This window comes from Rhinatrema bivittatum, chromosome 5 (genome assembly GCF_901001135.1).
Source record: "Rhinatrema bivittatum chromosome 5, aRhiBiv1.1, whole genome shotgun sequence".
NCBI lineage: Eukaryota > Metazoa > Chordata > Amphibia > Gymnophiona > Rhinatrematidae > Rhinatrema > Rhinatrema bivittatum.
Window position 1 is genome coordinate 223,749,612 of NC_042619.1, and position 26,053 is coordinate 223,775,664.

Consider the following 26,053-nt stretch of genomic DNA (forward strand, 5'->3'; position numbering starts at 1 on the left):
ATCCAATATATATAAAGATATTTATCTTTCTTCCAGACTCCCTTTTCCAGAAAAAGAAGCAGCTTAATTCAAAGAGGAAAACACTGAAAGTTATTTATACAGGAAAATAGCTGTTGGAAAATTGTCCTCCTTTAGTATGGTTAAAAGTGCGTTTCTTGTGGAACAGCAGACATATTTTTACCCTCATTTAGGGGAGGACAGTAATTTGGGTGGTATGGGAAAATAATGCACATGGATTGTACTTTCAAGCCTATGCACATTATTTTCTGGTGAAAATAAATGCCCACAGGTATTTTGTATCCATAGCAAAACTGGTGCAAAGTTTGCTGGCAAAAAGTACCCCCAGGCTTTATCACAGTGAGGAAAGTTTGAAAATTGCCCCCTAAAAATTCAGAGCATAGGATATCAACCGCAAATCACAAAAACGGAACAGCTCTTGGATACAGCTGCATTTGTGAATGAACAGCTCTTTTGGACACAAGGGACAACAGCGAAAAAAATGGGAAGATAATTTTCTAAGGTTTTTACATGGGTAAACACACATTTGCCCACCTAGAAAAGGTTTCTGAAAATTGCCTCCCATCCCCCACTGCAGGTAAACATATGCATGCTGCTTCATAATGCATGTACTTTACTCGTAGGAAAAAGATAGAGGTCAGGGGAGGGAAAGTACATGCATCATGAAAGAACACACAAACTTTCTACCCGCACTGTGGGGGGGGGGGGAGAAGGGGGTTATGGGAAATTTTCAAAAGCCTTCCTGGCATACACTTTGAACCTACTATGAAGCAAGTGAAAAGTCTGCGGGTACTTTTGTGCCCGCAATGCATGCACCTATGGATTTTCAAGGGCCCATGGACCTGCAAACTACTCAGAGAGTCTGAAAATTCATCCCAAAATAAATACAATTAGGCTTCCCCACCGCAGCTATTCACATGAACATTTCCTATGGGCCTACAAATGCATGCTGGAGAGCTGCACCACTATATTAAAAATCTCACAGTAGTAGCCTAGAACAAGATTTGTTAAAGCAAAGTTGCTTACTTGTAACAGGCATTCTACGTAGACAGGACAAATCAGCCATACAACTGGGTGACATCAACTAACAGCACCGAGAAGGAAAAGCTCCTCAGAGCTCAGGAAAGCTGAGAAGTTTATCTGAGCACACACAGATTTTTCTATGTATCTACCACCATGTGAATTTCCTCAGCTTTTTTTTTTTTTAATTCTTTACTTTCAATTTTTGAAATCTAACCAGGAAAAACCTCCTGTACAGTAAATTCAATGTCATAAAAAGAAAAACAACAAGAAAATTGTTTACATTTTCATATCCAGTAATTACCGACATTTAAATTATAAGAAAAATATTTGCAAATTAGGAGGCAGAAAGGAGCACTATTCCCATCAAAGTATATATATAATCAAACAAATTTAAATGATAAGTCGTCAGGTGAGCTACCACTATTTTTCTATTTTACACCAAACCTGTAGAGGCTGTAATGGGGGTTCGCCCCACTAAGAATGTTCTAAGTTGTTCTGGTTCATAAAACACGTAATTTACATTTAGGTATCTGATGCATGCCTTGCAAGGGTATTTTAAGACAAATTTAGCACCTAGATTCAAAACTTCAGATCTCATCCTCAGAAACTCCTTCCTACGTGTCTGCGTAGTTTTAATAACATCAGGGAATATCCAAACCGGTTTACCATAGAAAAGACTCTGTTTCTAAAAAACAGACACATTACATGATTTCTTTCTGAAAGAAAGGCAAAAGACACAAGTAGGGGTTTCCTCAGATTAATCGCAGTTTCTGATGACATTTCTAAATGTTGGTTAAATCCAAAGGACATTGTTGTTGTTCACTTTGTACACTTTGCTGTAGGTAAAAAACTTTTACAACTGCTGGCAATGCTGACTCCGGAATCTTTAGAACTTGCTTCAAATACAATTTAAACAGTTCCAAAGGAGAAGTTAATTTTATAACAGGAAAGTTCAAGATCGTCTGGTTGTGCGCTCTTAAAGCATTTTCTACAGCCTCTAACCTTTTAATAGTCAAGCTTTCAGATTCAATCATCTTAGTTTGTTTGTTTTCAACTATTTTCATTCGACTGTCCATATCTTCCATTTTAGTTGTATAATGTGCTATTAAGTTATTATTTTTTATCGCCTGATTTTTAATTTCAATTGTTGCCGCTGAGAGAATTTTTATTGAACTTTCTATTGTGCTTAACATTGTCCAAATCCCTTCCAGGGAAATTGCATCAGGTCTTACTGATAATGGGGAAACAGAAATCATCCTCAGCTGCTTCACCCCTTCATCCTCCACAGTTTCCCCGCTCAACACCATACCTGGGATCGCTGACATAACAGGGATCTCAGAAAGAAGAGGTAAGGAAGCCATTGCAGGTTCCTCCAATCCTCCTCCTGGGCTTACTTCCCCCAGCTGCTGCAATCCGCTGGCGCTCATGGCTCCCAACTGTCCGTTTACGGAGCTTCCCTTCCAGGCCATTATCATGGCCGTCCCTGCCTCCACCGAGGCAGGGCTAGGTACTTCGATGTCTCCGGGGGTTAGTGGGTTTGGATGGTGATCCGGAGCTTAGGATTGTATGCAGGGTCAAGGGAGACGGCACATGCTCCAATGCCGTTCCCCCAGTGACCAAGCGATCCGGAGCTATCAGTGGAGCCTCCGCGAAAAAAAACGAAGATTTGTGGCTGTCGAGGGTCTTCTAATGGTGAGCTAAAATTCTCACCTCTCAGGCGACCTTTATGTTTTGCATGCAGCATTTTTATTTTATGTTAGTATCGAGAAAAAGGAAAATTTTCGGCAGTTTTCCCTCCGGCGTCTCCCGCGGACTTAAACCTCGGTGGCCATCTTGCCTCGAATCTCCTCAGCCTTTTAACCAAGCTAACCTTCAATTTTGTCTAAAAAGAATACCTGTTATAGGTAAGCAACTGCTTTCACCGTGGACAAGTAAGACAATAATCATAATTGTAATCCTTCTTGAGAATCACATAATATTACAGATGGTTCTTCTAAAGTTGGCCAATACTTGGACAAAGATGAACCTTGAGACTTAATCTGCAACTCAGCTAGCAAAATTATTTACTTGGCTTAATATGGAGGAATCTGGTATATTGGTAAAATAGTTTTTACAAAATCAAGCCATATTTTTTGATAAATGGATGATGGACCTGTTTGGAAGGAGGACTCCAAGTAGATATACTATCTAATTCTGGAACTAGAATGGGCATGGATTGCTTAGTAGAAGTGGATTCAGAATACATTTTTTAAATTAATTGGCACAAATATTTGTATCTCAGTGCCAAGAAGTTCATGGTGCCAACAAAGATATGGTATCCTTGATTGTCAACGATGCCAATGAAAAATCTATGCCAAAGAGAGATGGCATCAAAGGTGCTTTTCTATATGCCGCTGTATTGTCAGTGCCCCCAAAAACATGTTTGACTCCTTTATACTTCAGCACCAAATACCGTATTTTCTCTCCTCTTTAAATGAGGGAGAATGCCATCTGAGCATCAGGGCATTTAGCATGAGGAGACTCTGCCTTTTTTGATTTAGGTGATGGTCCCTCATCTGGTGATAAAAAAGAAAGAAAAAAAATCATAGAAACATGATGGCAGAAAAAGACCATATGGCCTATCTAGTCTGCTGAAGTATCCAACTAATTTAGCTTTCTAATTCCCATCACTCCCTTATAGATCCCCTGTATTTATCCCATGCTTTCTTGAATTCAGATATTGTTTTGTCTCCTATATCTCCACTGGGAGGCTGTTCCATGCTTCCACTACCCTCTTTGTAAAGAAATACTTCCTAAGGTTACTCCTGAGTCTATCCCCTTTCATCCTCATCTCAAGACCTCTCATTCTAGAGCTTTCTTTCCATTGAAAGAGGCTGGCTTCCTGTGCTTGGAATCCTTATAGATATTTAAATGTCTCTATCTTATCTCCCCTATCTCGCCTTTCCTCTGGGGTATACATGTTTAGATCTTTAAGTCTATCCCCACTATTTTAACAACCACCCTCTGGATCAATCCAACTGGTTTGAAGGTACAGTCTCCAGAATTGTACACATAGTCCAAATGAGGTCTTACCAGGGTCCTATATAGGGGCAATATCACCTCCCTTATTCTGCTGACCATTCCTCTCCCTATGCAGCCAAACATATTTCTGGCTTTTACAGTTGATTAATCCACCTGTTTGGCCACCTTGAGATCATCAGATATGATGACCCTCAGATCCCGCTCTTCTTTTGTGCTTAGAAGAATTTCATCCCCAATACTGTACCTCTCCCTTGGGTTTTTGCAGCATAAATGCATAAACCTGCATTTTTTAGCATTAAATCTTAGCTGCCAGACCTTACACTATTCCTTGAGCATCTCTAGATCCCTCCTCATGTTTTCCACATTTTCCTGGCTGTCTATCCTGTTGCACATCTTTTGTATTCGTTGGCAAAAAGACAAAACTTTCCCGACAATCCTTCTGCAAAACTGCTCATGAAAATGTTGAGAAAAACAATCCACGGACCGATTCCTGACACACAGTGCTAGTAACATCCCCTTCCTCAGCATGAACTACATTTACCACTTTCTTTTGTCACCTCCCACTCAGTTTCTAACCCAGTCAGACACTCTAGGGCCCATACTAAGAGAACTCCATTTATTTATAAGTCGCTTGTTTGTTGATACAGAGGACCCAGAAGTTAAAAATTCATTTGAGTACTTTCTAGATTTTCTAGCCCTGGAAGACAATTGGATACAGGCTGCACAGTTAGGCTCATCATGCAATGGACCTAAGCAGTGAACACAGTGTTCATTTTGGTCCAATAAGACCATCTTGTAGGAACAGCGGGGACAGCTTTACAAGCCCAGTTTTTTGTCTACCATTGCGAAGCCAGGTCAAACTTAAATATGTAAATATGAAGTGACAAGAAATATTTTTGGACACTTGTACCCAGAAAAATTTCTTTGAGAAATAAAACAAAAATTTAAAGAAAATGCAAGGAAATAATTTGGCAAGTGGCTGAAGAAGAAAGAACAAAAACCATGTCCTTTCACACCAGCAGAAGGAAAAAGACTGAGGAGACCCGTGCGGCAGTGGCTGCATGGGAACACCCACCTATGCTCAGATCTCTAAGAGAACTTTTCCATCTTGGTGCCATCGGATGACATCATCCATATGTGTGACTGATCACTGTTCTGCTTGTCCACGGAGAATCCTGCATCCTGACTCACTGATGCATAGCACTACTCCACTAGCAATGACTTTGGAAGTGAACAGAATGTTTCTATCTGGGGTGTTTTATTTTTGGAAATACGAATTAGAAATGTGATCGATTACATACATAAATATGACAGCTTACAATGTTTATATTAAAGATCTAAAATATTATTTAAAATAAATCTTCTGCACCAAGGGTCCTATTTATTAAGCTGCGGTAATGTATTTACTGTGTGGTAAAATGCATTAGTGCAGCAAAAATGGAAATAATACGCAAAACTTGCAAGTTTCACACATTATTCAAACCAGACACAATATGGCTAAGCAAATTAGCTGTTTTGCATGTTTTACATGCAAAACAGCTGTCATGCAAATGAGTAGCAGTGTGTAAAAAATCTTTGCTTGTTGCGCTATTCCTTGAAAATCAGCTAAACCTCAAGAATTGTAGCAAACTTTCCCCTGAGAGCATTGGTGGACTAATTCACCTACCGATGCGCTCAGTGCTGGAATTTAAAGGGTGGCAGGGGAGCCGCGAGATTCCCCTGCAGGCATATTTGGATAGAGGGGTTGGGAGGTCTTTTAGGCAGCCTTGCAACCCCTTTAAAAGATAGGAAGCCACCATCCCATGTTGCCACGGCAAGGAATGTGTGAACTTCCCGGCAGTGGCAACACACAGAAACCTACCATGGGATTGACTAAACTGCAGTACTTGGTACCACACTTAGGTAAATCCTGCAGTTTTCCCCATGGTACAAATACCATGCATTAGTTAATAAGCAGTCAACTGAGGGTTAATGACCTCCATGGTCAGGCATTGCCTGTTTGTTAATACCCTAATTTCCTTTCAGTATGGCATTAAATGTTAGTAAATGTTCTCACTCTTAGTCACAACCACCCTCCAATGAAAATGCAACTGCAATAGAATAAAAAGTTCAGGATAAGCCTATGTCTTAATATATTTTTATTGTGCAGTTAGTTAAATATAAGCAAAACTTAATCAGCAAGTAGATATCGAAGCCTGAGAAGAGCAAACACACAGATCTCTATGCAGACACATTATATGTACACTGCCGCCTCTTTATATCAAAATTGTGCTATGAAACACGGAAGTTTTGTTTCCCAAAATAACAGGAGTATTGGTCAAACTGTTCATGATGTTGCAGCATAACGTCTATGAGAGTAATTTTCAAATTTCCTGTCTGATAGGCAGGTAACTTACTTGCGTGTGTCCTGCATGTGCGCAAGCTTAACCAGACTAGGCAGATGCATTTCCAGGGGTGGGGGGGGATGGGAAGTTAGACACGAGTTTGGGCTTAAATGCAAGTACATCTTCCCAAAACATTTCTGTGTACAAATCAGCAGGTGTATGAGGGTAGTTTTGGTAGGCTCATTTTGAAAGTGAACAAATGTGCGTAAGTCTGCTTTAAAAACGGGAGGAAATATGTGCACATTTTTGCTGACTTTCTTATGCAGCCTGTTACAAAACTACTCCCTATGTGCACTGTTCCACATATCTAAACAAAACGTACCAGTGGAAGCAGAACTGGGATGGCAGGATGTCTAAAAATAAATACAGGAATTAAAAATAATTCCCTAACTAGCTCTCTTTTCCCCTTTTCTCACAGGTCACCACTAACCTTCATTTATTTTATGCAGAAATGGGATCCCTGGCCAAAAAAGAAGGATGCTTTAACTTCTGGGCAAACCTTACATCTTTGCTAAATGAACTGTACAGATGTGGGTTAATTGAAGTTTGCTTACCTGATGCTGTCATCTGTGCCAAGAACAACAAGTATATGGAGGTGGCATCTACTTGCAAGTGCCCCCACTGGTCATCGCCAACCACGGTGCTGCATGTGGCTGTGTTGTACTTGGCATGCAGACAATCCCTCGTGCTCTGTGTATGCTTGAATTTTTCAACTTTATTCATCTGGGCACCCAAGAAATCAAAATCAATAGAATGCACACTAGTGACTACTATCACAAATGTATTCCAGCTGCATTTATAATACTTCTTATGCACATAAAACTTATAGAAACATGAGAGTCTTGCCACTCACTCCAAAGAAGGAATTAAGGCTCCTATTCAAAAAGGTCCATTATGCACCAAAATGAGAGTTATTTACCACAGGCCCCATTATTTTCAATGAGGCCTATTCCTTATTTATTTAAAAAAAAATTTTTTTTTAATTTTTTATTTATGCTGATTTTTACAATCTTACATAGAAGAAAAGAAAATAATACAGATACACAATTATATTTCAATAGTATTACAATATATCACTCTGTGTCATACATTAATAATCTGCATGGAAATAAAGAAAAAAGTATTGCTCAGAATTGAGAAAGAATTTTGAGTGGAATAAGGAAAACAGGAAAACCTTTTACATTTGAAAAGAAAAAGACTGCTCCTAGATATATTTTATACTTCTGCTTCGTCCCTATTGCTAAATTCATGGGGGAGGAGAATGAGAATCAAGAAATTTTTTCAACTGTGTTATTTCAAAAATGTTTATATTCCACTTATATTGAAATGCACTCTAAGCAGATCATACCATAGACATAAACGTCAATAAAACAGACAATGACAAATAATAAGGAGGGCAATAAAACACAGTAAAATCAACATAAATAAAATAAGAGAGCACAAAACAGACTTACGAAAATGCCAGCTGAAACAAAAATGCTTTTTAACTGTTTTTAAAAGAGTCTAAAGTCCAAAATATCATGAAACTCCTGAGGAAGTTCATGCCATAACAAGAAATCTATTATTGAATAGGACTGGTTCCTAGTAACCTGAAGATGTGACTCTTTAAAAGACAGAAGACATAGCAACGCCAAGAACAAGATGGAACATACCGAGTTAGGCAGGTGACTAAATAAGAAGGACCCTCACCTTGAAGAGCCTTGTGAACCAAAGTAAGCAATTTTAAGTTCACCTGCTCAGATACTAGCAGCCAATCCAATTGCTGCAAAACAGGTGTAATATGTTCTCTAATAGAACATGCTACCATCAACCATGCTGCTGCACACAGAAAGCTTATATCTAAAGAATTACCGTAATCGATGGTGATTAAAATTATTGTACGAAAATCCTCCTTAGGTAAAATGTATTTAGTGGCAAATCATTCTAAATTTAAAGAACCCTGCTTTTATAACAGTGTGGCCGATGTAATAAAACCCATGCTAAAATTGGAATTAAATTTTAGCATGGGTAAAAAATTGCACTAAAATGAAAAATGCACTGCTTTTGACTTGTGGTCTATTTGGAATCCAAATGCACAAAAAAACCCCCAAAAAACTAGTTCATCGCCTCCTGACTGGCCCAATATAGCCACTAATCCCTCCAAGTGGATTATATATCCTTGGAAAAACTATGCGCACAAAAACGTACATGCACAAAACTTTTCTCCATCCCTAGGAAGCACCAGCAGATGTAGTATGGCCTGGCCTGGCCAGCAAGTCCTCTCACCCTCCTCTCCTAAGAATGCAGAAACCCCTCCCTCTCACATTACAAAAAGGCAAGTGGGTTTGGGGTTGGACTCCCCCTCCCCCTCTCACCTTAGAGGATCTAAATCCCGCTTCCTAACAGTTAATATCAGGCTTTTCCCTCTGGCTGGGCTACTCCCTTTTTTGGCAGTTGATTGGTCCCTCCATTGTCACAAGTCACTGAAAGGGCAAATCCACTTTCAGAATTCTGAAAGGACAGCCTTCTGAAAGCGGATTGGTCCTTTCACCGACTGCTGACAGTGGAGGGACCAACCAGCAGACAGTGAAGGAGTGAATAAATTATTCTAGCACATTATCAGCCATCCCCAGTGAATCTGTGCACATCCAGTCAGAGCTACTGCAGCCTTCTTAGTTTATCTTCACTCTGCTTCCATAGAAGATATTTGCAAGGCTGCCACCTGCTCTTCTGTCCTTACCTTCCTCCCTCATTAGTGCCTAGAAAATATTTATGGACCTTTGGTTTTACTTTATTTTTCCTGAGAATTTCAATGTTGTAATAAAAAATTAATCAGTGGGAAAATGACTTTTCCACTGCTTTTTCTCTTTTTTTTTTGCTACTACAGTCATTGTTCCACTGGTTTCTTGTGAACCAGCATGATGGGACCACCGTCTTGAATGTTGGTATATAAAAAAAGTTAAATAAATAAATATAAATAAATATCTTTTATTATTATGTGGCCCCTATGCCACAGAGCGGTGTGCAGAGGATGACTTGTGTTAGCAGCGGTGCAGATGAAGGAGAGGTTTCCTTTTGCAGGGAGGCTTGTGTGCTAGAAATCTTTTGATCTCTTCCTCCGGAAGCGACAACTACTTAAATCTGAAATATTAAGTGGGGGAGCAACAACTGTACTATTACAAGAAACACATATTAAAAAAATGATATGAGTTATTACTACAGTGCTCGCTATACCCCATGCAATATTTTGCAGCTGCAACAAAGCAGGAAAAATACACGGGAGTGGCAATTTTCCTTCATAAAGATTTTAAGGGCATAATTAAAAAATGCTATAGCAACCGATCTGGCAGATTTCTGATGATAAAATTTGAATTAGAGGACATGATATATTCCTTAGTTAATGTCTATGCTCCAGTAGTAGGCCAGGCTATTTTCTATTCTGATCTGAGTACATTCTTAACAACAGAGGCAGAGGGTCACTTGCTCATGGCAGGTGACTTCAATTTAATCTTATTACCTAAGGTAGATAACTCTGGGGGAAGTAACTCTGGTTCAGGCTTGGCCAGAGCCCGGCTTCAAAAGCTAATGAAGAAATGGGCCTTGATTGACATTTGGAGGCATAATTCTCCGCATGATCGTGATTACACTTTTTATTCAAGCCCTCATCAATCATACTCCAAGATTGATTTCTTCCTGGTAGATAAATCTTTATTATCTAGTGCCTTAAAAGCAGAGATAGGGCCAATCTCATGGTCTGATCACGCCCTTCTATGGTTGCGAGTGCAGCATGTAAACAGAGAGGAGGGAGGGGCGCTTCTGGACTCTCAATAATACTCTGTTGGGAGATGACCTGTTTTGCTCACAAGTCACAGAAGCAATAAATGAATATGTAGATCTTAATGATGTGGCTGGAATAAGCCCTTCTCTGTTGTGGGAAGGATTAAAAGCAGTAATAAGAGGGAAATTAATTGCGTGGGCAGCCTTTTTGAAAAGGGCCCGAATCGATAAACAGAGGCGTCTAAAAGCAGAGATAAAAGCTCTGGAAATGATTCATAAGAGAACATTAGCGAAGTCTAGATATAAACAATTTCAGAGAGCTAGAGACGCTTTACAGGTGATAGAAGCTGATAAGGTGGCTTTTCAATTGAACCAATTGCACCAGGAACAGTTTGAATGGGGAAATAAGACTAGTCGTCTATTACCACAACAGTTAAAAAAGCGCATAGCCCAACAACAAATTATTAAAATCAAAGCAGAAGATGGCCACATGCTGACAACTCCTAAGGATATGAGGCAGAGGTTTATGAACTTCTATAAAAAAGTTATATACGTCCGACTCTCATATTCTCCTGAGCCAAATGGAGGAATACTTAAATAAACTTGATCTCCCTATTATAACTGAAGCTGAAAAACAATTTTTTGATAAGGACATATCCTCTATAGAGGTTCTTCATGTGATTAAGGAACTTAAAGTGAATAAGACACCTGGCCTAGACAGCTTTACAGCTTTATTCTATAAAAGATTCTCATCTCAGATTGTCCCTTTATTACTAAAATGGTTTAATTCTCTCAGAGCTGATAATTCTCTATTTGCTAGTACCAGTGTTGCAGGGATTTCTATACTAGTTAAACCTGGTTGCGATCCGACCCAATGTGGATCCTACAGGCCCTTTTCTCTGATCAATGTTGATTTAAAAATTGTGCCCAAGGTATTAGCAAACCGCATGAAACGAGTGAGGGCCAGATTAATATACCCAGACTAAGCAGGATTTATCCTAGGGCAAATGACTGCAAATAATGTGCGAAAAATTATTGACCTAGCATGGCGGGTTAAAGAGAGAGAGATTCCAGCAGTGTTTCTTTCTATTGATGCTGAAAAGGCATTTGATATGGTCCATTGACCCTATCACTTTTGTTTATTGGATAAAATGAATTTTGGTTCCCCCTTCTTGTCTTGGATTCAAAATCTTCATTCAAATACAATGGCAAGGGTAAAGGTAAATGGTACATATTCTGACCCTTTATGTATAATATGTGGAACGCGTCAGGGATGTCCACTATCACCCCTATTATTTGTTTTATTTTTGGAGCCGTTGGCAATAAAAATCAGAGGTATGGAGGCGATACAAGGGGTCCAGGTAGGGAGTGAAGAGTATAAAATTTCTCTTTTTGCTGATGACATTCTATTCACCCTGACGAACCCAGAGTCCTCGTTGAAAGAGGTGATTGGGGTACTGAAAGATTTTAGTCAGGTTTCGGGATTTAAATTAAATCTCGATAAATCGGAAGTGCTCAACCTAATGGTTAAGAAGGATCAGATACCCAGGTTACAAACTATATTCCCCTTTAAATGGGCTAAAAGTAGTATTAAATATTTGGGGATCCGGATTAGTAATTGTTATGATGCCCTATTTGATCTGAATTATATACCTCTGTGGCAAGCACTACTTGGACACTTGGGATTCTTATACAATGTCTTGGTTTGGCCGAATAGCTTTGGTCAAAATGAATATTCTCCCCAAGCTAAATTATTTCTTTCATTCACTCCCAATTCCTATCTCCACTTCTATTTTAAAGAGTTGGCAAAGACGTATTTTTTCCTATATTTGGAAACGAAAAACCCCAAGGATAGCATGCTGGGTGATGTATCAGCATAAATTACAGATGGGTTTGGGAGTACCCAACCTTAGATAGTATTATGTGGCTGCTCATCTGCAGGCAATAGTAGACTGGCATAGGGAAAAAGAACCAAAAATCTGGGTTAAGGTTGAGCAATTGATGGTGGGTAGTATGCCCCTATGGTCTATGGTTTGGCAACCACAGAACTCCTGAAAGAGGGCGGAGTGTTTACCCCCAACTACCAAGCACACTTTGTGTATTTGGAATTGTTGGAGGGTTCATTTTGTAGGAGCATGTCGATATTTTTACAGTACGACGATTAATTACAATACCAAATTTCCCACTGGGCTCTCTCTACAACATCTTCGCTGTGAGCAGAGTGACTCCTGTGGCACACAGGGGCCTTCATCTTCGGCGCAAATGGCAAGCCGGGGCCTTCATTTTTGCGTGCTCCCCCTGCCATTTTCTGCCCAGGGGGAGAATTCTGCACATATTCTGCACTCCACAGTAGTGCAAAATTCCCCCAGGACTAATAGATATGGGGAGATAGTTTGTGTGGCCCTATCTCCTCTCTCTCTCATTCACACACACATACTAACACATTCATTATAATTCTCTCATATACATGCCAATGCTCTCACACACAACACAGTCCTTTTCTCTCACTCACAGAAGGGTAGATTTTTAAACTTACGAGCGCCCATTATAAAATATGAGGGGTGTGTGCACATGTGTGGCAGATTTTAACATCCGCGCGCGCATGTGAGCATGGCCTGTGACTCGCACACATGGGGGGGGGGGCAGGCTAAATTTTTAATTTACCCGCGGCAATGCAATGTTCCCTTTTCCTAGTCCTCTCCAATTAAGGAGCGGTCTGGGAGGGAACTTTCAAAACCACCTAACTAACCTTCCTCCCTCTTCCCCCTCCTCCACACCGCCTTATCCCTATCCTATCTAAACCCCCAAATTTTTATTTTACCCTTTACTCCTCTTCCAGGGCAAATGGCCGCTGTACCGGCCACTTCCAGCTGCGCCCCTCCTCGCCCCCCCAGACTGTTCCCTCCCTGCCCCCCAGACCATCCCTTTATCTGGGCCCAGCACTTCGGCGCATCACAGGGGTTATGTGCATGGCTGGGCCCCTTTGAAAATGCGTGCGGTGCGCACAAGGCCTGGCCACGCGTGTAACCCCCGTTTTTTATGCACGTGGCTGATTTACAATTCAGCCGACAGGCTCTGTCTCCCACAAACATGCCTGTGAGAGCCTGTGTTTGACACACAAGGCCCTAAAACACTAATATACCACCTACTGGGCAAACAGAACAAGCTAGACTGCTACATATCTTTGTAGAGAAACTGTACGCTCGTCAAAATATTGCATCTCCGTCACACATGCGCATCACAGACAGACCCTTACCTAATACAGAGTAAGGGACTACAAATTAGAAACAGAAACATGCAGGCAAAACTGAAATGGATACTCCTGGGGGAATTCTGTGCTACTGCAAAATGTGGAATGTGCGCAGAATTCCCCCCTGCGCAAAATTGGCAAAAAGGAAGGGAAAAGGGAAGGCGGCGAAAAGGGAAGGCCCCCGTGTGTCGTGGGATGCGCTCCGTTCGTGGCCAAGATGAAGGCCCCCATGTGCCATGCCCTTTTCGCCGCGAACGGAGCACGTCCTACGGCACATGGGGCCTTCCCTTTTTGCCGCGAACAGCGTGCCAAGCCTTCATCTTCACTGCGAACGAGCACGTCCCGCGGCATGCCGGTGAGAGAGAATGTGGTCAGAGAGGGTAGGGGAGGGTGAGAGAGAGCAGGAGTGTGTGAGAGAGAGCAGGGGGGATGCCAGAGAGCATGGTTAGTAAGAGGGGGGTGGGAGGCTGAGAGAGAGCAGGAGGGTGTGAGAGAGCATGGGAGGTAAGAGAGGGTGGGTGGTGGGGGGCTGCTTGAGTGTGGGTTTCAGAGAGGGTATGTGTATGTGGAAGTGACACTCTTACAGTGAATTTCTAGGGAAATTCTGCTCAAAATATTTAAAGTTCTGCAAATTTAAGTAATAACATTTTTCTGTAATAATTTAAAAAGCAATTACTTAAAGATTGTCATGTAAATTGTGTTATTTTGACCAATATAAAGTTTGCGGAATTTTAAGTTTTTGTGCGCAGAATTTTAGGTTTCTGTGCGCAGAATTCCCCCAGGAGTAATCTATGATAATCTCAGGTTGAGTGGAAATTAAAAGATCACAGGTATGGAGAGCAGGAGATTTTTAAATCCTTATTAGTTTTAATTATTTGTTGTAATTTAATGTTTCTATTGTTTTGAAATATTTTACATTTTTTTGGGGGTAATAATAGAGCGTTCTTTAATTAGTGCATATTTTATTCATCAGATGTTTTTAAATATTGAAGTATGAGAAATATTAGAACAAATTTATGCAATTCTTTTTTAATTATTGGATGTTCATCGACATTTGTTCTTTTTATTAGCATGATTGTAATATTATGAATGATGTTTTATATCTCTTGATTTTATTGCTTGATGTTTTGCAAGGAATGATGGATGTTTCTGTGTCCACTACAGTTTTTGTTGGCACGTTTCTATTTTGTATTTGGTGAGGGTTTGTCTGTATTTTAAAGGTCCAGTTTTTGTGTAACTTGATTTCTTGCTATGAAAATGATGGTACTTATCATCACTGGCTTTTACGGCATTATGGACCTCTCTTCCTCATTTCTATTTTAAACAGAAGTTAGCTCTTTATTAATTTCAATTGCTTTCAGAAAATCTGGTTTTTCATTCACATATTTTATTGTAACTGCCGTTAGTAGATTAGACGATTATTTTAAGGGCTGAATTTAGTTAATTTTCCCTCTAAGGATTGGGTTGCTGTGAGCATAAAATTGATAGGCTTTATGCATCAAAGAAAGTAGTGCTCACAAGATAATGTAGGAGGGTGGTACTGTGCCCTAGGCACATGGCAGCAGCAAATTTTATGGTGTCACCCCAGGCCCCTGCCCACTTGTGTAGCTGATAACTGTCCTTTTGGGTTCCCTCCAAATTGCCCTCCTAAAAACAGCTTCAGGTGGATTTTCTGGGGTATTTAAACTCTTTAGGGGTTAATTTAAAAAAGGGGCAACCCCGGAGACTTTTACAGGGTGGGGTGGGGGGGGGGGTTGATTTAGCTCCCTAACTCTGGCCGGCTAATGGAAAGCCTAATTCTCAGTGGCTAAGTTTTGTTGCAGAAATGGATCTAATTTTCAGACGCATTGTTGTGAGTGAATTATGTGCCAAAGATCACCAGCTAAGTTTTAGCCATAGATCTTAAACACTTGGGGGCAGATTTTCAAAGGGTTACGCGCATAAGATATGCGCGTAACCCTTTGAGCACAGGCCGCTGTGCCGGGGCAGGGAGCTGGCGGCGCGAGCAAGTTACGCCTGCCAGAGGCATAACTCCACGAAATAAAGTACGGGGGGGGGGGGGGGGATTAGATAGGGCAAGGGAGGGAAAGGTGGGGGGGACCAAAAAAAAAGTTCCCTCCAAGGCCACTCCGAAATCGGAGTGGCCTTGGAGGGAACGGAGGCAGGCTGCTCAGCTCGGCGCGTGCAGGTTGCACAATTGTGCACCCCCCTGTGTGCGCCGACCCTGGATTTTATAACATGCGCGTGGCAGCGCACGCATGTTATAAAATCGGGCGTAGATTTGTTCGTGCCGGGTTGCAAGAACAAATCTGCGCCCTCGCGTAAGTTTAAAGATTTGCCCCTTGGGGGCCAACTGATAATTGGCACCTTAGTGCTCCATCAGCATCAGGATCTTCTAAGGTTGGAAATCCTCTCCCTCGTACAAAACAGAGCAGCCAAGCCTGTCTCATTGCAGGAAAAAGGATGTGGATTATATTTAGGGCTTCTGATTTTAGGTTTTAACTGATAAACAACACTAATAAAACATACTTGACATAATAAAAATAAAATAAATGTTTATTAGATAAACATTGGAAAAACATCACTTCCCTTAGTACTCACTCACACCTCCCTATGCCTGCCTGGAAGCCCCACTCTGTGTTCCTTTTCTGCACTGATGACTTCTCAGCTGCACAAATGTATGTATTTGATTCAACCAAAAATATTATGTTATGTTGCACACATATAGGGGCGGATTTTCAGAGCCCTGCTCGCCTAAATCCGCCCAAAACCGGGCGGATTTAGGCGAGCAGGGCCCTGCGCGCCGGTGCGCCTATTTTACATAGGCCTACCGGCGCGCGCAGAGCCCCGGGACTCGCGTAAGTCCCGGGGTTCTCCGAGGGGGGCGTGTCGGGGGCGGGCCCGGTCGTCGCGGCGTTTCGGGGGCGTGTTGGCAGTGTTTTGGGGGCGGGTACGGAGGCGTGGCTACGGCCCGGGGCGGTCCGGGGGCATGGCCGCGCCCTCCATACCCGCCCCCAGGTCGCGGCCCGGCGCGCAGGAGGCCCGCTGGCGTGCGGGGATTTACTTCTCCCTCCGGGAGGCGTAAATCCCCGGAGAAAGGTAAGGGGGGGGGGGGTGTAGACAGGGCCGGGCGGGTGGGTTAGATAGAGGAAGGGAGGGGAAGATGAGGGGAGGGCGTTAGAGGATTCCCTCCAAGGCTGCTCCGATTTCGGAGTGGCCTTGGAGGGAACGGGGGTAGGCAGCGCGGCTCGGCGTGCACCGGCTATACAGAATTCATAGCCTTGTGCGCGCCGATCCAGGATTTTAGTGGATACGCGCGGCTCCGCGCGTATCTACTAAAATCCAGCGTACTTTTGCTGGCGCCTGATGCGCCAGCAAAAGTACGCCTATTCGCGTTTTTTGAAAATCTACCCCATACTGTCTTCTTCAAATAAAACATTTGACCCAGATTGGTTTAAAAGGCAGTTTCTAATGCAAGAAAACACATACTTTCTCTACCTATTTTATAAACATATGTGTGTGCATTTAAGGCATGTAAAAAATATAACATGTATGCGTAATATCCGGATTTATACATGGAGGCAGGTATTTTATAAGTAATGCAAGTAACAGTTTTGAAAATACATACTTGCATGCATACTTAGAATCACCGATACCTCCACCTGTTCACCCATTCCTTTTCCAGTGCACCTAGACCCTCTAGCACTTCACCCTGAACCCCCAGCAGTTCACCCAGACTTCCCATTAACACGAGTCAATTAGCAGGTGTAAAAGTGCATGAATAAGTTTGGTAATGTATATGTGTATATCAATTACAAAATAGCAACTGCCACACGGACTTCTGAATCCTACCCTAGAATCCTATAGACTGCCCCTTTTTCCCTGGTAAAATGTACACACAGGACCTGATTCTCAAAAGCATTTACTTGCTTAAAAATGGGTTTTACAAGTGAAAACACAGCTTACCCATGTAAATGGGCTTTTGAAAATTGCTACAATATATGCCATTGAATTGTCAATAGGATTTACGTGCATAAGTGCACTTTAGGTAGGTAAATGGCTTTTGAAAACTGCTGCAATAGTAATTACATTTACACGAGTAAATCCTTTTGAAAATTAACTCCATAATACCAAACATACATGCATACTCTCAGCATTTATAAAATAACATATACACGCACACATACTTCTTACATGCCTATATGCTATTTTTACACATGGAATGCCTTTGAAAGTCCACCTTATGTTGTATTTGCAGAAACAAACGCTTGGCTGTAGATAGAATGAGTATCTTTGAATTACCTGTCTCAGCATGCAGTGCAGGAACCCTCGCATGAGTTTCACAACATTCTGTAGAGGCAAGGGATAAACCAATGAGTTTCCAGGATGAGAATCTCTTCCTCCTATGTCTGGCCACTGCTTTATATCAGGTGAACAGAAAATTATCATCGAATAACAGCAAGCACGAAATCACAGTTTTGCAAAAGGCTGAAGTAATAAAATAAAATTTCCATTGGTACTGTAGGGTAGATCACTAAGCAGAACATTCTCTCAGAGACCACAAGAACTCTTTTTCCTAACAGGGGGAACCACCATGGTAAGCATGGCATAAGTCAAAATTGGGCCAATATTCAAAAAGCCCTAAAACCACTAACTTGTCCAGCTAAAGTAAGTCAAATAAGTCAGCCTGGATATTCGGTGCCATAAACATCCCACTGAATATCCCTGAAAAAAAAAATTGTCTGGCTCCCTTTAGCTGAATAACTTTAAAATCTAACCAGACATCTTTTGAACATGACTGGTTAGGTTTAAAGTTATCTGGCCTCGTGTGGCTGCATAACTTTAGCCATAAGCGACTTATATGATCAAAAGAATATAGCCAGTTAAATGGCGAAGCAGAGTAAAAAAAAAAAGTGTGTTCTGGGCCTTGCAGCCCAAAGCATACAGCCCAACCCTTTTCAATAACCCGTGGGCCCTGCCAGGCTGAATGTGCACACTGCCCTAAACCCCTCGACTGCATGATAAAAGAGAAAGTGCTTAGGAACCAGCACCGGCCTCACTCCCTCTCCTCGCACTTTTGGGAAGATTTTGAAGCTCCTGGTGCACTCCACTGAAATGGTGAGAAAAATATATGCATCAAAACAAAAGATGAAAAAATGTTTCATAAAAAGACAAGCAGAGAAAAAAAAAACAAAGACGAAACAGACTGATAAATGCCCGTGAGAAAAAAATATCTTGTGCTGGCTAGCCGAACTGACAGAAAAACATTAAAACTTAAATAAGGGCCAGAAAACCTGGCTAAGAAAATAAGAGAATTGTTTAGGGGTGGGTTTGAGGCTGGAGATAGGTGTGAAATAAATAAAGACAGTAAAACTGACATGTCCAATGTCTCTGGCAGAGAAGAAGGAAGTGAGAGAGCAGCAGGGCTGCAGCAGCCTTGAGGCCTTGCCAGAAAGCTCTGGAACAGATGTCTGTTAGGTACTAAACATGGTCACGTGACTCACTTGTGTGAATACAATGAATTGCTTTGTCTTCAGAGAAAGGTAAATCTCTAAAAAAAAAAAAAAAAAGAAGAAAAAAAGAAAAGAATGCGCGGCAATACAGAAAGATATCTATCAACGCCCCCAAAACAGTGATATGTGTTCCTGGTTGTAATTCAGTCTGTAAGGTCCCAGATCTGTATTAAATCGGCAGGAAAGTTATTCAGAAACATACAATAAAGAAAGGCAATTTTAACAAATGCAACAAGGCCTCCAGGCAGATATCAAAAGCAGACATACCTGTTCTAGTTCATAGGCTTTGGCCTTATCCTCATCCCGGTCTGCATTCTTACGGTATGCCATTCCCAAGCCCCACACTGCCAGGATACTGTAGATGTTGTCCCGAACCCAGGCATCCTTTTGCTCATGGCTGGCAGACAAAAGTCCTGTGATTGGGTTCTAGCCATAAGGCGAGGACAAAAAAAAAGAAAAAAAAAAGCGTGTGAGGTCTTGGAGTCAGGTGCAAGCAATAAAGTTACAGAACATGACTGAGCAGCCTCTAGGTCTAGGGGATGCATTGCACTATTGCGTACATGCACCATTGAATAAAAAGGAATCAGAATCATCTTTCTGTGTATTTCGTGTTGAAAGTGTCTTCCCACTCAAGCCTGAGGAACATCATAAGGTGAAATGCTGAAATTTCTTGATATTCATTTCATGGGGGCAATTTTCAAAAGAACCCACGCCATTGTGAAGTCTTATGAGCAACTTCTCCCTGCAGACTTTGCAGCAATTCTGCAAAGGGAAAGCACGGGTAACATTCCCTTTAAAAAACTGTCTAGGGAAAAAGCATCTGAGGAGATTTACTCCTGCTTCTTCAGCAGGTTCTCTTTTAACCTTCTACATACCTTGTGCGGTTTTCAAAATACAACATCTGCATGCATTATTGACTTAACCCTGCCTAACCCAAGCCCACCTACTTCTTCCACAGGTTGTTGACACTGCATGTACTTTTAATGACTGAAAGGGCAAGCAAATTTCAGACAGCCAATTTAGGCCTGGATGCAACTGGTGGAGATCCAGCCTAGCTATCAGGGCCCTTCTACAATGAGAGAGAGAGAAAGAGAGAGAGAGAGAGAGAGAGAGGACTTCCTGTATTACTGTTTAGCATTCGTCTTTTTCAATTTTAAGATTTTACATCTTTCCAAAAGCCAATTTAAAATAAAGTGCCATCACACTTTGCGATTAAAAGCAGAGGCAAAATGTAAAAATGTTAGGAAAAAAAAGTCTCTTAAGAAATAACCAGATGCATGATTCCCATATACTAATTTCATTTTTAGCCCACTTCTAAGGTCAGTATCCTTTCTTTGATTAATATGGGGTTTCAGCACCTTCCGAAGCGAAATATAGATTAAATAGGAGAATACAAATTGAAGGGTAAATACATAGTTACATTGTCAGCACTCTTCACATAGCTGTAGGTTCTAGCTGTTCATTAGTATCTGCAAATGAGGCTTCTTGTCTAGGGAATAGCATCTGCAGCCATAGAAGGTAATGTCAGCTAGATGACATACATTGCGTGTTCAATGGGGCCTCAGCGCAGGATCAGAATTGGAGAATAATCTACTCTAACTGCAAGAAGTGAAAATGGATTGACCTCATATCAATGCTTGAAATTAATTAAAGAAGTTTGGCTCCTATTTTAGTCCAACACACAACCAAAAACCACACCGCTATTGAGACTATCACTATACTCCAAAAATGTCCTAATTCCCTTTCAGGAACAACAGTCACTATACACGTACTCACACACTGATGTTCTTGATATGATTTTTATTTTTTATTATATTTCACTGTTTCTACTTCACATTACCATTCAAATAGTTATCAAAAATAAAACCTCTTTTTTGCACTTGTTAAACTTCACTTGTACCATCTAAGATAACACAAACACAATAACCCTCACTGAACCCTCCCTAGAAAAATACCCAACCCACACACTCACACTGCCCCAATCTCATTCATACACCCTCCCTTCGAACACTCACACGCCCTCTCTCAACTCCTCCCAACAACATTCCTACATACTCTCACCCCTTCTATAAAGGTCAACACAGTATTCAAAATATCAAGCAGTTTTAAATGTATAGATGTTATTACACACAATCACAAAACTTATTGAAATGAAAGCAGTGTTCAATGTATGGCTTAATCACACAAGATGCTGAATGCTGATCCCGTTATTCGGAGTCTTAGTCCCACTAGCTCCAAAGATTACTTTTCTTGTGCTGTAAATGCTCTCTCATTCTCTGTCCCATACGTTGTTAATTGTGCTGTTCAAAATCTTTATCCACAAGGCTCCTTGTCCACAAGGCTCAGAATCTTCTCTCATTTTATAAATGCTTTCTCATTCTCTGTCCCATTCTTTGTCAATTACACTTTATCCATAGAGCTCAAGGATCAATAATCCTGTTTATATAAAATGAGTGCTTATTCTCTATCCCATCCGTTGTCAGCCGCCATTTTAATCTTTTAGTCTTTTGATCTTTTCATTGCTTGCTCGTATCAAACGCTCCAAACAGCGTCCCACGGAACTGCGCTTCAGATCTCCGGGCAAACCTGTGTCACATCACCACACCCCAATACAAGCCCAAATACAGTACTTATGTTGCCCTTGTGTTCTTTTCTGTTTTGCTTCTCAGCGCCTCTGCATTCAATTAAAACTGCTCCCGATAACCCGATGCTGCTGCGTATCGGCAGCCCATAGCCACCTACATCAGGGGATCACAGATGGTATTCTAAATATAAGCACACATTCAATCCTCCCTCGCTCTTACCTCCCATGGCCACTGCTTTTGCCTGCGTCAATCACCGCTTCCGTTCCAACGTGCACCTACACGCATGCTCGCCTCAAAAAGACACTAACCCCGCCCTCCCGCCATGCCAATCATCCTCTGCTCCCTAATCCCCACGTCAACCACTCTCTCCTCCCCAAACTGTTTACTGACGCACAACAGCGATGAAAGCTCCTCATCTCAAAATCAATCACTAACTTTCTCGAACCCGGAGCCACCTCTATCATAGGTGCCCACACTTATTCTAAAAGCATGCGTGTAGGTGCACGTTGGAATGGAAGCAGTGAATGACGCAGGCAAAAGCAGTTGCCATGGGAGTTAAGAGCGAAGGATTAAATAAAATGTATTGTGGATTGTTTTAAATTTTCCTTTGATTATTCTGATTATAAGGTCGTTGGTCTGGCTCCGTACAGTTTTCTTCCACGGAGCTGTCGGCCTGGTCTTTTCTGTAGTGTATGATCTTGTGCCTTGCCAATTGACTCTTGCTTTTAATGTCTGACTTCTCACCAAAATACAATGCTTCTTCACATTTTCTGCACTGAATGAGATACACTGCATTAGAGGAGGAGCATGAGTAGGATCCCCTTATGCTGAATGTTTTTCCCATGTGGGAGATTATGGGGTCGTGGGTTATGGTTTAGTATAGTTTGCAGCGCAGTACATTTGCACGAATTTCTGATAGAAACTTGCTTTTTTACTAAGTAATTTTTGCTTCAGATTAGGTGGTTGTCTGAATGGCAATACCAGTGCAGCAGGTAATGTTTCTTTCAGTGCTTCATCCTCCAGGAGTAGCGGCTGTAGGTCTTTTACGATTTTTCTTCGTTTTTCCAGCTCCGGGTTGTAAGTAACCACATGCGGTACTCACTCCGTGGTTTTCCTTTCTTTGTAGTGCAGTAGTTTTGACTTGGGTATTATAAGTGAATAAACAATATTCTTGGTGATGATTTTGGGGTTGTAGTCTTTTTGATTGAAGAATTCAGTCAGGACTTTGAGGTGTTTGCCCCTGTCTTTTGGATCAGAGTACAGTCAAGCCACAAGGTATCATGCCAAAGAAATAGCACAAAAATAGAAAGTATATGTGGGGCCAATCTGTGAGCCATGGCGCTTAGGCACTATGTCAACCCTGCCCCTAGGTAATAGGAAACCCATGCAGAAGGAGGGACAAAGTCATCACAGAATCCGAATCTTCCAGCTCACTGACGAGCCCCACCTTTGCATTCAGGCCGATACACTACAGTACTCTTGGCCCAGCGCATTGGCCCAGCACTTGGCCCAGCGCATTGAAAACATGCAGCCAACCCCCCAAAAACTAATAGCGCTCATCACATGCAATGCATGCTGATGAACCTATTAGTTAGTCGCCTGGCGTTAAATTCTAAACAACCCAGAAAAGTATACAGAAAAGCAGAAAAGGCTGCTTTTCTGTACACTCTCCGACTTAATATCCTAGCAATATTAAGTTGAAGGAACCTAAAATTAAAAAAAAAAAAAACAATAAAATTTTTTTTTTTAAATCTGCCAGCCAATCAGCGGGTTAGAAAAATGGATGCTCAATTTTACCGGCGTCCGTTTTCCTAACCCGAGGCTGTCAGCGAGTTCGAAAACCGATGCTGGTAAAATTAAGCCTTGGTTGTCGGATCCACTGACAGCCACCTCTACCGCTAATAAGGAGGTGCTAGGGAAGCGTTATTGTCCCTAACGCCTCCTTATTAGCGCGACACCTCATTTAAATAGAAGATCGTGCGCCCAGGAGAGGTGCCTGGGCGCACATCGGGAGAGCGGGCGCTCAACACGGAGCGCCGGCTCTCCCACATTTTTTACAGTATCAGCCTGATTATGTTTTACTGCTATTTCTTAGGCAACACAGGCTTTATTCAAGCACAGTGTTTGCCCCTTTTAATACCTGCACTGCCATAGGGGATAGAAGGGATGGCATGGAGGGTCAAGATACTTTTTTTTGTGTGTGTGGTGGGGGGGGGGGGGGGGGGGAGACCCTTGCCACTCCTTGCATCTCCATGGTGACATCACAGATTTAGAGGGTATTTCAGATTACAGCAAACCCATATTGCTTCCTCTCTTTAGTTGGTTGTCCAGGGGGGGTAGATTGGACACCCATGGTGGCATTCTTGGAGGGGGGGTCCATTCCCTTTTAAGAATAAGGCCATGGGCTTTGATGTAATTTCCTGTGTAGGTGGAGAGCTGGTTTTCTCCCTTCCCTCCCCCTCATGCTGCCGGGCTGATATCACATCCAATGACGCAACAGAATTTTTCTTCTTCACTCTTCCTGCTGCAGCAGTGGTTTTCCAAAAACAAAGCAGGTAAGCAGAGGCTGGCCATGGGCCCACACAAATACCTTACAGAGAATGGGAACGCAAGAGAGGAAGTAATCTAGGCTATATTTCTGCTGTGGCATACAGTTACTCCTGCGGTCTAGGTGGAAGAGCAGGAGAGTAGAGAAAAGGAGAAGCAGGGCTGCCCTGACAAACTCAGGTATGAGACGCTGCCCCCACAAGTTGCCACTCCTTGCAAATGCATAGTTCACACACCCACTTGTGCTGGCCCTTGTTACCTCCCATGTATCCTAAGACAGGGGAGGCCAATGCTGGTCCTCAAGAGCCACTAATAGGCCTGGTTGTCAAGATAACCATAATGGGATATTCATGAGATATTTTTGCATACAATAGGGGACACTGCATGCAGCTGTATTTCATGCATATTCATTATGAATATCCTAAAAACCAAACAAGCTTTGGCTCTTAAGGACTGGAGCTGGATACCCGTGTCCTAAGAGATAAGAAGCCCATCTATGTACACACTACACATTTCTGTTGCCTTTGAGATCACGTCTGCATTTTGCCTGATGCTCTGGATTACACGAGCTATTTCACTGGCTGCATTCCAGCTCTCTAGCAACTGACCAATAGAATAAAAGGCTAAGATTTCTTCCTGGAAAAATCTTCAGGCAATAAGCTTTTAGCCTTTCACCTAAAAAGATTCTCCTGCTCCTGTCACATATCACACAGTCATTAAGCAATTAAGCAGGGCTATTCTCAGCAAGGACAAGACAGGTTGTTTAAAGGAGAGGTGGAGAAAAGGCGCCTCTGATGACTAACTTGTAACAGATATAACACTGCTGGCCAAAAAAAAAAAAGTCATTAAGAGATGCAAGCTATCTGCTTGTAATCTTAGGTAGCGATAGATAGCTTGTGGCACAGGTACCCTGGGTGATACCCCTGGCCAAGTCTCCTGAAATTTGAAATAAAATTCCCAGTGACAAATGAATGATAATGATGACATCCACTAATTCTAGATACTTGGCAGTTTAGCTAAAAAAAGGTACTCTACCATCTGATCTACAGATAATTACTTTGGCAACACATGTAAAGTTGTCACCCAATAAATGCATCCAAATCTGAATCAGATCCTGTTAAAAGTGACTCGCTATTGTCATCATTGTTACCATTAACATCAGATTGCCCTAGAAATACATAGGGGGCAATTTTCAAACTGCACCGGGATGAAGATTGCACATACTTTTTATCCATTGCCTTTGCACCAATTTTCAAAACGCGCACTTTTGCTTTGAAATTTGCCACAGATACAAGGCTGTGTTTGGTCGCTTCGCACCCACTTCTTCTGCCGGTAGAATTTAACCTCAAAGGTACATGCAAAGATTTGATAATGCCATCTGCGCATGACCTTTTCCTCCCCGATCTAAACATGCCCGCGCGAACGCTGCATACTGTGGAACAAGGGCTTCTGTTTTCAGCCTAATAAAAGGGACAGCAATTTTTCAGACTGTCAATTAATGTGGGCAAAATACTTTTTCAATTGCACAAATTGGTTTGAAAACTGTCCTACCCACGTGCTTTTGGATGAAATGTGAATTAATGCTAATCCCATATAAAGAATTAAAGATTGAGGGATGACCTATATATTTTCTGCTTTTATTTTTACTGAATGGCAAACCTCATCCTACTTCCATTATATTTCTTCTTTCCATCCCCTTTGATTATGGAATCGTATTTTAATTGTAATAATTATGAGAACTGCACCACAAAATCTAAGCCAGAAAGCACACAGGAAATTGTCACATACTGGCAACCCCATCGTTTGTCTTACTAAGTAAACATCAACAGGGAGCTCACCAGCCATGGGAAAGTTTGCTCCATTATGTAAGAGTTGAAAGTTCACCATTGAGATTTAGACATACAACCAAGATAAGTCAACCATGGCAATTAAACTCAAGAGTCAGACATATCACCC

General features: G+C 41.7%; 1 protein-coding gene across 4 annotated transcripts in view; it reads right to left on the bottom strand.

The window, feature by feature from the left end:
* PHKA2 (phosphorylase kinase regulatory subunit alpha 2) overlaps positions 1–26,053 on the bottom strand; it is a 215,231-nt gene that overhangs the window by 163,128 nt on the left and 26,050 nt on the right. For all 4 annotated transcript variants that reach the window (XR_003857009.1, XM_029603350.1, XM_029603348.1 and 1 more), the window contains exons 3-5: positions 19,233–19,391; positions 17,755–17,802; positions 7,001–7,169 (exon numbers count right to left, since the gene is read on the bottom strand). Coding sequence is in view for 3 of the 4 variants with exons in the window: in XM_029603350.1 (XP_029459210.1) it covers positions 7,001–7,169; positions 17,755–17,802; positions 19,233–19,391 (376 nt within the window). In the remaining variant the exon portion in view is untranslated. The remainder of the gene's footprint in view (positions 1–7,000; positions 7,170–17,754; positions 17,803–19,232; positions 19,392–26,053) is intronic.